At 40.6% G+C, this 14,497-nt stretch overlaps 1 protein-coding gene across 2 annotated transcripts; it reads right to left on the bottom strand.

The window, feature by feature from the left end:
• Window positions 1-164: 164 nt before the first annotated feature.
• LOC106117932 (citron rho-interacting kinase sticky) lies at window positions 165-14,223 on the bottom strand. 2 transcript variants are annotated; one of them, XM_013312456.1, is made up of 31 exons: window positions 13,871-14,223; window positions 13,598-13,695; window positions 13,296-13,451; window positions 12,779-12,975; window positions 12,437-12,611; window positions 11,360-11,475; window positions 11,021-11,201; window positions 10,639-10,774; window positions 10,318-10,411; window positions 9,993-10,175; window positions 9,515-9,779; window positions 9,141-9,206; window positions 8,667-8,876; window positions 8,333-8,449; window positions 8,077-8,229; window positions 7,696-7,944; window positions 7,505-7,573; window positions 7,173-7,420; window positions 6,747-6,903; window positions 5,009-5,110; window positions 4,761-4,928; window positions 4,283-4,492; window positions 3,954-4,070; window positions 3,657-3,763; window positions 3,469-3,522; window positions 3,329-3,385; window positions 3,200-3,256; window positions 2,953-3,097; window positions 2,544-2,736; window positions 2,139-2,398; window positions 165-2,007 (listed from the first exon to the last, which is right to left on the bottom strand). In XM_013312456.1, exons 1-31 carry the CDS (start codon window positions 14,073-14,075, stop codon window positions 943-945), a joined length of 5,610 nt encoding a protein of 1,869 aa, XP_013167910.1. In that variant the 5' UTR covers window positions 14,076-14,223; the 3' UTR covers window positions 165-942. The 2 variants fall into 2 exon arrangements, with proteins under 2 accessions (XP_013167910.1, XP_013167911.1); XM_013312457.1 differs by lacking the exon at window positions 9,141-9,206.
• Between the last annotated feature and the right edge of the window lie 274 nt (window positions 14,224-14,497).

Genomic DNA, 14,497 nt, shown 5'->3' with positions numbered 1-14,497 from the left:
AAGGTTTGGAGTATGTTGTGGTCATGCGCTTAACATTCGTTATTTTCTTAAATTAAAATAATTAAAAATAAATTTAATTTCTAAATGAAAAACTATTTAAATGTTGTACAAATTTAATAAAAAAAATTAACATTATCAATTGGCATCAATTATTTCTAATCTTATTTAATTTTTTTGAACGTTATACATAAATATCAAATCACAGTAAATTAAACTTAGTGACAAATGACTCGTAGCAAAAAGACAAGCAAGTGTACATTCATTTATAATTATTAAAAATGAGAGATATACAGAAAATATACGAAAGAATCTTAATTCTCACAAGTAATATCAATTACAATAGTTTGTAATAAAAAGGCAAACGCAATTGTAAATAAATAATAAGACACTAGCTCTAATCAATAAATAAGTACAAACGCTTGAGCGAAGCTCCTATAATACTAAAAATACACGAATTACAAAAACTAGGTATTTTTTTACAACTTGTTTTGTAGCAGGAACAAAAGTGAAACAGTCAATTTTTAAAGTACGGATACACCTCTTAACAGAGAACAGCTTTGCGTGCAGAATACTTATTAATAAACAATCTATTATATAAAAAAAAACGAAATATCTAAAAGTTCGCACCATATAAAACTTACCATACTTTCATACTAAGTTCTTCTTAAAAAATCCTAAAAATATTTGGTAATTAAATAATTATTATGCTATGGTAAAACTATGCAATTTTAAACATTACATACTCGAATTCTATCATAGATTTTTGCGGTGGCATTATAGGATATAAGGGCGATCATCGGGTGCCAAACGTGCAAAGGTAAGGCCTGTTTTTGGCTACAAGCTCAACTCCTGTCACATTTGTGAACAACATGGTAAAAAAAGCGATTCCTAAAGGAATCGGGATTGGGACATTACAGTTAGGTTTAGGAATATCTCTGGAATCTATTTAAATCTAACTTGCCTAGCGAACATTTCAGCACAGAGGTCCGCGGTGCCTTTGGCGGAGCTGGGCTCGTTGTCAGTCTCCGTGTCGGAGTCAAACTCTGAAGTAGCGGCGGGGGACTTCCTGCCCCCGGAGACTCGCTTTAGCCCGACCTCAGTAGTGAGAATCTCTTTGATAACGTCGTCCGATGTTTTGTCCGTTTCCTTGCGCTTGGCGTTTCGGAGCTGCTTCGCTCTCTTTCTGATGTCGGCTAAAAAGCCCGTGTTTACCTCGACGCTCTCGTTCGACATCTCGTGCTGCGAGAGGTCCGTGCATGACACGGTCAAATCCGAGGAGGACCCCTTGCTATCCGATATAGTCTCTAGAGATTCGAGCGATGCACCGATACTTCGGAACGCGCTGAGACCGTCGATTATGGAGACGGAATACCCGTCGTCAATGGTCGACCTAATTATTATGCCGTTGGGCGCGGTGCCTAGCAACACAGGCTCTCTCACCTTGTAGTTGAAGACCTCGGGCAGATAGCACTCGGAGACGGATGATGCGAGCGAGGAGGAGTCGCAGGTGCAAGGGGGCGCGCGGTACGCTTCCTCGCTGAGATATATGACGGTGACGCGGTCGGATCCGACGGCGTACAGGAAGGGTGCCACGAACTCCCAGCTGTGTACGGCAGCGCTCCACTTGGGGTCCTCGTGCCGCGTGCGCCGGCCCATCTCGTCGACGAACACGCCGCACTCGGCGTAGCAGATGAGCAACTCGAGGGGCTTGGCGCGCACGAGCACGAGGGCGCGGGGTGCGGAGTGCGCGCGGGCAGCCGCGGCTACGGTGGCGTCCTCCATTGCGAAGGTCTCGAGCGCTCCGGCGGGCAGGTTTACTTTGAGCGGCTTCTCGCCAGCCAGGAACAAGTGGCGAGCGGTTAGTAGCAACGCGGAGGGCGGCCGATCGATGGTGAGCGAGCGCGCGATCTTGAACTCCGTGTTGGCTGCGTCGAAGCGCAGCACGAACACGCGGCGCCCGCACGCCACTACAGCACACGGGCCTTCGCCCGACTCCTCTGCATTTACCTACATACATTTCGTTATTTATGTAACTTTCCATCAGCAAAATATTAACTCTCAGAACGTCGTTTCTTAGCTGATTCTCCACTTTATTCTAGAGTACTAAATACACAAGTTTAGAGAAAGGACTGACTAACCTTAAGTATATGTGGCGTGATGACATCGGGCAAGCGCACCCTGGTGAGGCTGAATGTGGGTCGCAGAGAGGGCGCGCGGCGCAGCGCCGAGCCGAGCGCTAGCAGGCCGCCATGCGCGAGCAGCGCACCGCACACGACGAGTGCGCGGCCGCCACACGCCGCTGCGCACCGCACCGCACCGCACGCACGCGCCGGCGACACACAACCCTCCCACTCTATGCGCACTTCGCCTCGCAGAGAGTGTAATCCTTCGGGACCACCTGATAACATTTATATCATTTAGTTTATTATTGTAGAAGCAAATCTTACTCTTTCTACTTTTATCTGGAAATTAATTTTCGTTAGCAATTATTACACAAGTTACGTTTTTATTCGTCAAAACGAGGGTTCAGTAGTAATAATTACCTATGGCGATGGCATGCGGCGCGACATATAGCGCGGTGTGCGGCGGGGCGCGCATGTCGCACAGCGCCAGTGCTCGGTAGCCGGCCGGCGGCGCGCGCAGTCGCGACACCCACTCGGCGCGCTCGCCCGCGCTGCTGCACACCGCCACCGCCTCGCTCCCGCCCTCGCCTCCGCCAACCTCCTCCACTTTGATCTGTACAAAGCAAAAATAATTGTTTTACTATGTCCCTAAATGTACATCATAGACATCTAACCCAGCCCACAAAAGCAAGGCTAAAAAGGGTATCCGAAGGATTTTTCTTTAGTTAAATACTCTTCGTATTGCCATTAACAATGTCAAAAAAGAATAACACGACGAATTACGATTAAAATAAATATTAACGCCATCTAGTCATAGATTGTAACGTACGAGGAAAGCGCGGTTGGCCTCGTTGTGTGGCAAGTTGGTGGCCTCCGGGGACAACATGCGCGCGCGCAGCTCGCGGTCGCCGCGCGTCAGCACCAGCGCCGCCTCCTCACAACGCGCGTTCATCCGCTCGCGATTTCCGTCAGACCTGGGCCAACAAGATGCTTTAGAAATTATGCTTAAGCCCTATTTCCACTAAAACATTTTTTGTGGAATAATAAGTTGCCCCTTAATAAAAGTTGTCACTCACCATACAATAAGTAGTGATGGTTCCAATACGTCTTCTAATAAATCCATACTTCCTATACTGAAAATAAAAAAGAGGTTCAAGAATTTTTTACCTTTTTTATACATTTTAAGACGGAAAAATAAAACATACCCATTGACTAGTTTCTTTGGTTTTTCGAACGCTTTTTCTCGTTTGGGTGTTGGTGGACTGAAAGTTGAGATTTTACAATTAGATACTATTTGGAACAAAATTTAAGGAAAATATGTACGTAGGAAGGATAAAATACATACATGTCGTTAGCAGCTAGTTTTGCTCGCAGGCGTTCAACTTCTTCGCGTAGTTCCCTACAACAAACATTTTATTAACTTAGAGGTAACAGCTGTAATTAATTAGCTAATACGGGATAATTTTTTAATAATAAATACCTATATATCATCGAGTTTGTCACTTTTATTAATTTTGGAGGATATTTATTTACCTGTTAACCCGCATGAGCGGTGGCGAAGCAGCGGCACGACGTCCAGACCGTCCAAACAACTTGTTGCTCAGTGAACATTTCTTGCGATTCGCTTCCTCCACTTTGGCCTGTCAAATATAATTGAAATAAAAATAAATACTCCGTACAGATTAATGAATTTTAGTTTTGTACGATTCATAAACCTTTATTAAGTGGTCTCATTTAAACAACTTTTTGCTTGTAACTTTGTGATTGTTATTACAAGTATAGGGATAAATATTTTACGTATGTATGTATATATGTAGGCTGTACACAAACCTGCAGGAAGTCGATGAGCTTGGCCTGCTGGCGTATGGTGGCGTCGGCCTTGGTCTCGCGGGTGCGCCACCAAGCACTGGCCGCCTCGCTCGCCTCTCGCGCCGCCGCCGCCTCCTCCTGCACAACCATTTCTCCAAGTCATATCACTCCTTCTCTACCTACTTACGATGTAGGTTATTCAAACGATTGAACTTAGCTGTAATACAGTGATGATTCGCGCCATCTCTATGCTATTTTATTAAGTTGTTCTTACACAGATTAAGTTTTAAAGCATTTGTAATTAAATCCTAGTATAGGGAGTAGTTATAGCGTTGTGATGAGTAGTCAACCTGTGCATCAGCGAGGCTGGCCTGCAGCTGCAGTGCGTGCGCATGATGGTGGTGCGCGCGCGTGCGCAGTGCGGCGCTCTCCTCCTGCAGATCGCGCACACGGCGCGCCGCACTGCCCAGCGCCGCCGCCGCCGCGCTGCGCTCGCCCTCCAGCGCCGCCAGACGCGACTCCAGCTCCGCCACGCGCGCTTCCCGACTCTCCAGACGCTCCTACAATACATACTAATTATTATTACCGCATTCATTAACTAACTTATCCACAAATTATTGCGTAGTTGCTACGTTCAACTGCAATTTTGTGCATGACATATGACTAAGATTGTTTTGTGTCTGACGCACTCAGAATCGGTTATTACTTACTAAAGATGACAGTGTGTAGATAAAATATAAGAAATCAATACTAAAGTAAAGGCCGGAAAACTATGCTTGAGTGTGACAGATCTGTAGATAGATATTAGAAATTGCAGTAGGTACGTACCCGTAGTAGTTGCAGTTGCGTGTTAGCGTGCCTGGCCTGGTCGCGCGCCTCGTCCCCGCGCTGTGCGGCCAGCCCGGCGGCGGCGGCGCGCTCGGCCGCGGCGCGTTCCGCTGTCTCCAGCCGCGCCCGGCACGCCTCCAGCTCGCTGCGCATGCGCTGCGTCTCACTCTAACAAACAAATACACTACGTCACAACGTGTCCAAATATTCGATACACTTTTAAAGTCCTAAATAAAATATGTTTTTACCTCTAGATCTTTATTCTTGACTTCGTGTAAATCTGTTAATTTCTCCAATTCCGTCAACTGGTCCTCCAACAACGTACACGCCTCTTGTAAAGCTTTGTTATTCTGTAACAAACATGAAAACATCTGTTCAAATTTAATTTTTACGTTCGAGTTAGTGGTTTGTTAAGTAAAATTCGTACTGTAGCCAGATGCGTATGTATCGCGGAGAGTGCGTTGTCCACGGAACGACAACGCCCTCGAAGCAGATCCGCGGCTAAAGCTAGTCTCAAACGTTGCGACCACGCGTTAGGTCCCGTCCCGATCTTCAAATACGCCGGTTTCGGTCTAACTACAGGTTTTTCACTAGATATTTTCCGTTTACACCGTTTCTGATGAGATTCCATGGCTGTCACAATTTGCTTAACTTTATATTTGATTAATTTCTGTCTAGATTTTCTTTTTAATAATTTGATACATGCAAAGTAAGGCATCACATATACGGAACGTGTTGAAACTTGGAAATCAGTGATAGTTTGTTTTTAATAAACATTTTTACTAGGTTTTTATAGCACTTTACAATTATTATAAATGAGACAATACGTTAGCTTGCCAGCTATACAACTGGGCTACAATACGAGCGAGCTGTGGCTGTGATCTCGTCTTGTTTATGAACACACACACAAATATAACAATAAAGAATTCAGGATGACAGCATCATGTTCAGAGTAAATAATAAATAATGCAATCATTTCATTGACTGTTGACAAAAGTAATACAACCATCCAGCATCTTATATTTGATATATCTTATGCTTGTTCATATTATTTTTATAACAAAGATGGATTACATGAACGATTTTAACATGAACATGTGTCACTACTTGTCTAATATAAATAACATTTATAACCAACAAAAATACGAAAAGAATTACTAATATAAACTGGCATGTTTAAATGTATGTATGTATGGATGGATGTTTGTTAGAAAATGTATCTCCAGAACGGGTGGATGAATTTTGTTGAAATTTGGCATAGATGCAGAATATAGTCTGAAGAACATATACGCTACTGAAAGTTTATTTTATTTCCGCGCGGACAGAGTCGCGGGCGACAGCTAGTGTAAGTTGTATTACGACATTGTTTATACAAATTTAATAAATGATGATATATGTTTCAATATAAATGTTACGACAGATATTTTGGTTATTTTGCATTGCTATTGTTCCAACGTTAATTGTATGTAAACAATGGCGAAATATAAGTTACAGAAAATTAATTTATACATTCTTAATGAATTTTTTAATATCAAAATTGATCTAGAGTTGGTTTGAATGCGGTTATATTCTATGTCTACAAATTTTTGAACAAATCGTCCTGCATATAGCAGCGCAATTATTAAGGAATGAGAATTTGTTATAATAGACAAAATTTTAATTATAGATAAAATCATACAACTTTACTATTTTTGAAGTGTGATTTGTCATTACAGTGTAAACTGTTTGGCTTTTATTTAATTAGTTTATTTTAGTTATAACCCTACTATAGATACGATATATAAATATCAAAATGACTGCTGATAGAAAAAAAAATAACAAAACAAATACAAACTGTGCCTAGCCTACATATCAAAGAGTAGGTAGATTAAAATGAAAATGAATCGAACGTTTCTGATTGGCTGATTGAGAGCTAATAAGAAACGTTTTCATATAACTATTGCTACAACACCATCTATTGCCGTTTTGCAGCAACAGTGTACTTACAGTCATAAGATCGTTGTTGTGCGTGCGTAGTGCAGTGAGCTCGTCTCTCAGCTGCGCACGCTCGCGGCTCGACAGCTCCTCTTGCTCTTCAGCATGCATCCGTCGCTTCTCACTATACTGCAGCTCACTCTTCAACTTCCTAATGTCGTTGCGAGATCTGGTAGTGAAGGGGAAAATGATAACTATTTACTGGACAAAAATATTTACAACAATTTAATAATTATTAATATTGTTTATTATTTCTATCATCTGTCATTACCTTTAGATTCCGACTGATTCCTCTAATTGTCTATGAAAAATCAAAGACAAAATTACTTGTTACAGAGTAATGTTAAAACAAAATTGATCTAAGCTTTTTTCTCATAATATTGATGATTCTATGAGTTATTGTGAACTTTTTTTGTAACGGTTCCGTTAGTGGTTTACCTGTCGACTTCGGTCTGTACAACTTCGTGTTCTTGCTTAAGTTTTGTTAGCTGCTGCCTCAAGTTGTCGAGGTCTGCGATGGCGCGCTGGTGTTGTGGCCGCAATGTGGTCAGCTCCGTCTGCAATGTAGCTGCCTTCTGTTCGCTCGTCTTGCGCGCTTCCTGTGCTAGTGTCAGACGTTCCTCTAAACGTTTTAGCTCTCGAGCGGTTGACTTTGATTCCACTGATAGTTCGTTGTATTCACGCTCCTGTCAAAGTAAGCCCATCTGTTTAAAAAAAATCACAAAACTGTAATAATACAATTTAGTAAAATGGTTAACCAAAAGCAATACCTTTCGCCATTTAGCTAGATTAGCAGCTCTCGTCTCTTGTCGCAAAGTTGCTATTTCGTCCGCGCGAGCCTAAGAAAACCACAATCGTTAGATGTTGTTTTGTGTTATTGATTTTCATTACAGATAACAGTGGTAAGGTAGAACAAAGATGAGAGAGGAATCCGTATATGTATTCAATGCATATCCATTACCTGAAGCTGAGCCTCGGCGCGCTCGAGCTGTTCTCGCAGCACAGTGAGCTGCGCGTGCGAGTGCGCGTGCCCGTCGGCCACGCTCTCGGTGTCACTGCGGCAGTCGCGAGCGCGCTCGCTCTCCACGTCCGCGTGCTCGTGCTCGCGTTCCTGCTCGCGCTCGCGGTCCGCGCACGTCGCACAGGAACGCTTTTCGAGCGCGCTCACCTCCCGTTCCAGCTGACGCACTAGTTGTTCTAGACCGTTCACCTGAAATATATTTCTTTTAAAATATATGGAACAAGTTTCTATTCTTACTATCACCATTTGAATTTAAGGTAAAAAACATGCAAATATTCTCAGTGTGTTTCATGTCGAGTGTATGCCAATAAACAAGGGTACCTTCTCCCTCCTGCGCGACTCATCCTGCAAAGCGGCAGTGGCTCTGGTCTCCGCTTCCTCCAGCTTCTCCCGCAGCCGCGCCTCGGTGCGCGCGCTCTGCTCCTCTAGCGACGCCTCGCGACGTGCAGCCTCCTGCACGCTACGTTCTAATTCCTGACAAGTACATATTTAAAACAATAAGCTACACGAATCAAGAATCACTATATTATTTTTGTTAAGATCTTTTGTTATAGAATGTTAGGATAGGCTTTGATACCTGTACTTGTATGAGCAGCGCCTTGTTCTGGGCGCGCTGCTCCTCTAGCTGCTGTTGTACTTCGTTCAGTTGATGCGTCGCCGCGCTGGAGTTGCGTCGTCTTGCACTCAAAGTCTCCTAAAATATACATATTATTAAACAAATTGTACACAGAGATGATGAAACTAAAGACAAAGGAATCATAGGTGTTCACCATTTTAAATAACACTTTTCGTGCAAAGATAAAGCTTCTATAGTTTTTCGTTATTCTTTAAATTTACCCATACAACTTGACCATTGTGAATCAATCATATGACACTTAAAATGTATATGTGGTTCAAACAAGCTAGATTACCTGAGCGGTGGCCAGCTGTGTCCTGACTACATCCAGCTCGGCCCTGAGCGAGTCGGTCTCGGCGTCAGCAGCGGCCAGTTTGGCCTCAGCTCGCGCCCGCAGACGCGCCTCCTTGGCCGCGCCCGCCTCCGCCGCCGCCAGCCGCGCGCCCTCCGCCTCACCCCCGCTCAGTGTCTGCCGCCGCAGCGCGCGCTCCTTTGCTATTGTATCCTGAAAACATATATCTTATTTTGTATTAAAACATGATTATTATCAGTTGACAATTATTAGCAACTATAGTATCTAATCAACAATGCTACCGTTGGTTCTATGTATATAAAATTCCTAAGAAAATATAATAATGAAATACATTTTTCTAGTTTACTTACCATTTATATATCAACAACTAAATTGTATCTAAATTTAAATACTAACTACTCTACTACTATTAGTATACTATTCTCCAGCTACGTCTAAGTCTAATACTCGACTTACAATAGCGCGCACATTGATTTCTGTGAGCCTTCTGTGTCTTAACTCTCGTGCCTCATGAATAATATCCTGGTAAAATTGGAAACTCTTAAATAGTAATCGACGAAAAATATATAATAATCAAGAAGAATAGAACAAATTTGTCTATATTTATATTTGTATATATTTAACTATATTTACAGGCACAGGACCGGGCATTGTGGCAATCGACGGGGGAGGCCTACGTCCAGCAGTGGACAAATTAGTGAGGGGACATAACCGACGAAATTTTGGTAAGGCTAGTGTTGCGCCAGTACACCGGCACAGTGTCGGATTTTCCGTCTAACAATGTTTTTTCTTACAAAAGTTTACTTTCTTTTATTAATTAGATATATTACCTTATAATGTTTTTCTTGTGCGCGTGCAGCTTCCATGGCGCTATTATTTCTTGTATTCTCCGCATGAAGTTCTGAATACTTCATTTGCAATCTATTTAATTCTTCTTTTATTGAATCTCGTTCTGCTTGAAGTTCCAACAAACGTGTCTGTGTAGCTCTGAGCTCCGAGTTACTCCTCTCTATGATGCCAGAAGATAGTTCCTGGTTCGTACGCTGTAGCGCCATGCGTTCTTCTTTCTCGACTTCCACTTGACGTTCCAAACGTCTGTAAAATATTATAATAATTAAGTATGTCTGCATTAGGAAGAAAGTTTTATAAAGATAAAATTGAAGTATGTTGTAAATATATTAAAAATATGCTTATTTTGAATTTAACAATCGATATTGTCTGCGATTCCTTCACCAAGAAATTTCGAGATTGATTTGAATACAACAATTTGCCAAGGGTTAGTATAGTGTAGTGGGTAGTGTGTTATACTTGTTCTGCAGACTGAGCGCGGTGATCTCGGCCTGCAGCTTGGCGCGCGTGCGCTCAGCCTCCGCGTCTGCGTCACGTCGCGCGCGCTCGCCCGCCGCCGCCGCCGCAGCCTCCGCCTCCGCCAGCCGGCCCTGCAGCGACGCTATCTCACGACCTCGCATCACCGCCAGCTTCTCCGCTGATCTAGTGTACCAAAGTTTTTTTTTTTACTTTTATATTTATTTTACTAATCTATGTAATAAGACTTCTTAAAATAACATTACAATGTAAAGCTGACATTTTGTTTCTATGTGGAAAAATGTATCAATCATAAATAGAAACTTACTTGAAAGTAGCGAGATCGATGGCCGTGCAGTCGTGTGACGCATTAAAACCTCCAGAACTATCGTCATGATTATTGCACGCCACGAATGAATATCCTATAAACATTTATAAATATTATATAATATTAAACTCTTTTTTTAATTGACGTTTAGAATACTTTACAATCACTGAAGACTAGCTAAAGTAAATCTGTGTAGTAATAGTTTCACACGAAGGCAGATCAGTAGACAGTGGAGTACTGCTATTAAACCCTACTCTACATTAGTGTCCTCGTGTAGACTTTCTGTACAGTAAAGTATTACTACAGGCAGGTATATCTTACCAACAAAGGGCAGCTGGCCGGCGAAGGGCGGTCGTGAGCGGAAGGGCACGGCGGAGGGCGGTGGCGGGGTGCGCGGTGGCGGGTTGAAGTAGGACGCGTCCTCCGGCCCGCGCAGGTGCGGCACCCACGGCGGCGCCTTATAACCATACAATATAAATTATATTAAGAAAGCTTTATGGATAATAAGATTTAAAAAGAAAAAGTATACTATTTTTTCTTCCTTTTTACTTTAACATTTCGCTACGAGGATCTTACAATGACCTGAACACATCGAAGGAGCCGGAACCCGATAATGTATTGCTTATATGGCGTTGAGATAAGATTTGTACTATATGTCAAAATTAAAAAAAAACTACTTTTGTTCATAATTATTCATATATACCTGATCTCGTATAGAATGCAGTCTGAGATGTGCTAGTGCAGGCTGCTGCAGTGTGTCTAGATAGCTGAACCGTTTTGCAGGAGCGACGCGCAGCAGACCCCCAACTAGCGATCTCCACGCGGCCGATGGACCCTGAGGAAACTCCTCGAATGGAGGCTCCGCGTTCTTTTTACTGCCGTACCTAGAATATTAGATTAAAAATGTTTGTTTCCCCTGTTTAAATAATTGTATCAAAACATAGACAAAAAATTTTTAGCATCACCTTAATTCATTTTCCGAATTTGTAATGTTTTGTTTTAATTTAATTTCGTTGTTTAAATTTATAAATTGTTAACATACCTTTGTATGTTAGCTAAGATCTCTGGTAGAGAGTCATCATCCCCCGACGAGAAGGGTCTCTTCAGTGTGACCAGCTCAAAGGCAACCACGCCCAGTGACCAGTAGTCACATGCTGACTGCAAACAGACAAATTCAAAGTTTTAAAAGTTAAGACATTCAAATAGGTACAGTTAAAGATATAATTAATTGCAGATTAGGAAGAAAAGCTACTTATTAACATATTTTTAAAAGTAATTTAAAAACAGTTAGGATGTATGTGATTGTTTTTATAATTAAAATGTGGAATATTTATTTACAAATTACATTTAAAGAATGAAAATCATAAATTTAAGACAACAGTAAAATTAAATTTAAAAACCTACACCAATAACCAAAAAAATTTAACTGTTAATGTTAACAAAGTATTTGATCCATATCCATTTAATTTCAAATTGCATTAGAAAAATCTTGTCAGCTATTCTACATTAAATTAATACTAATTGTTTTCATGCTCTTGAAATCTCACACTAATAATATATTATCCTATTAATTAACTACTCAAAAGTTATCACTATACAATTACAATGTTAATAAAATTTAAAAAATTCCTTTACACCATGCTCAAATAAATATCATTTAATTAATTCACCTCATCTCAAATTAAAACCAAAACTGTAAGATATTTGCATAGTAGTGAACCAAAAAACATCGTGCTTGTGTGTTAATTGTTTTCTAATGTTAAAATATTTACTTGTGTCAACTTCTAAATTTTCACCTAAATTCAAATTGTTTCAAAATGTAAATTATGAAAATATGCACAAAAAAAACAAACTCAAACATTCAAAAAATAGTACACACACAAAAACAACAACTTACTGAAAATAGGTAAAATACTGTGTGTACTATCATAAGTTGCATTTTCAAAAATAACCAAAAAAAAATCACTCCATAATTCTCCGGAATCTCCACTTTATTGGGAGTAGTTTCTTTAGATAATGTGCAGAGCCATCTTGTGCAATGTGCATAAAGCTAGTGTAAACACAACTCTGTGCATATTTAGAAGGTGACACTGCAAAGCGTGTGTCCATGCGAACCCACAATAGCAGTATGTGCGTGCGGGCGGCAGTGGTCGAGACAGACGGTGTGCGCGCAGTCCGCAGCAGCCAGCAACTCAGGTGCGACGTAGTCCGGTGTGCCCGCAGCTACGCCGGTCGCCGAGCCGTCGGACAGTCGCGCGCACGAACCGAAGTCGCCAATCTTAACGTGACCGCATCTGCAATATTCATTAGCTAAGTCCATAGGATTAAAAACCAGAACCTCTAGATTGCAAGTTCAATGCATAACCCACTAAGTGGTCACCGCTACACCACATGTGATATGGCTGTTATTACCCTACCCACTGTATACCAATGAGTTTGTTAATTAGTAAGTAGTACTTACCGATCAAGTAAAATGTTCTGTGGTTTTATATCACGATGGACATAGCCCATGCCATGAAGTGTTTTAAGCGCATGAGCCACCTCTGCTATATAGAATGCAGCATCACGTTCGGTTAGTGGATGATTACGTCTTGCAATTAGTCCTGCTAAGTCACCACCATTGCACAGCTCCATTACTAAATATAAATTGCTGCTGTCCTGTAAATACAATGCTAGGTAAGAAACATAGTATTTCAATGGGTTGACTAAGGCAACTTGTTTATTGTTGCAGTCTTTACAGAATTGTTGTGGACATCATGTCTCAGTAACTTGCTTCACAAACCATTGGCACTCCCCCCTTATCTCTGCCTTTTGACTACGGCCTAATCACCCCTAAATTTAAAAATAAAAAAAAATAACATTTCATCCTTTCAATATAACAACACGGTAAGCAAAAACAGCACAAAAATAATTATAAAGAAATAACACATAAAACATAACATTAATAAGAAACAGGAAATATTGCTAATTTTACATACTTGAAAAGCATATTGCAACTTTGGGATCCATGGTCCATTAGCATTAGCTAATACATCCCGTTCATCCTCCGCACCATTTGCCACACGTTTTCGAGCTTCTTCCTTACGCAAAATCTTCAATGCGTAAACATCACTGGTTTCTTTTTCACGTACCATCTGTAAAAAATATTTATTACATTTAATTGAAAAACAAGTAATGGTAATTGTTGGCTAGGTCCATAATATATTTATTGTATATTTATGTTTTGTATATACAATAATTTTGTATTTAATAAATTTTATACTATAACAATATAACTTACATGAACTTCACCGAAATGACCTCTGCCAATAACTTGTAACAATTCAAAATCTGAATGGCATACTCGAGCCCGACGCAAGTCAGCCAAGGAACTACGATCTAAAACAATTGTGTTATAAAATTTTATTATTGTCAAATTGTAAGTTTTCAAGAGGTCACACAGTTACATCCTGTAACATAAATTTTATTTCTGAACAGTAATATGTTTACAGCTCTATCTGGTCCTGACATGATAAAAAGAAAAGAGCATGTGATAATAAAGGTTAATACGTACACTTATCCACAAAAGCTCGCACAAATTCGTCATTTTTCTTAATTGGATCATCATTGCATTCATCGTATAAAACTGTAATAGCATCCAAAAGTGTCTCTCGATCTATCCTTTTGTTTAATTTATTTGAACCACTCGTAAACTTTCCTGTTATCTGTCGATTTATTCGAGTAATACGTACTGCAATAGCTTCCTTCGATGGTTCCATGTTTATTTCACTAAATAATCGTCAACGTATATTCATGATAAAATCTATTTATTTTCCTAGGCGCAGTTTTCAGTTTAGTAATCTCAGCAGCCCGGTATTTCTACCGTTATTTTTAAAATATGAACTTGAAAGTTCAAATGACGTATAGTTTGTTGACATGACACTTGAAACCAGTGTGACAAGCAGTAAAAATTGCGAGAATCCAAAGAGTAAACTTAAATTTTTTACAGACGTTTAAAGCAGTTTAAAGTGCCAAAAAATGATGACGGGAAGGAAAAACTTTTTAAAGCTTATTAAAACTCCTGTAGCTTCTAAAGATGTTAATGAATATTCATAGGTACCAATGATTACTTAAAATCAGGCATGCTAGTGGTATACCTGGACATTCTATTTATAAAAAAAGCAATCATATTAACTTCTGT

This window comes from Papilio xuthus, unplaced genomic scaffold (assembly GCF_000836235.2).
Source record: "Papilio xuthus unplaced genomic scaffold, Pxut_1.1 DF827679.1, whole genome shotgun sequence".
Taxonomy (NCBI): Eukaryota; Metazoa; Arthropoda; class Insecta; order Lepidoptera; family Papilionidae; genus Papilio; species Papilio xuthus.
The sequence above is the reverse complement of the archived record's forward strand: the minus strand, read 5'-3'. Positions and strand labels throughout refer to the sequence as shown.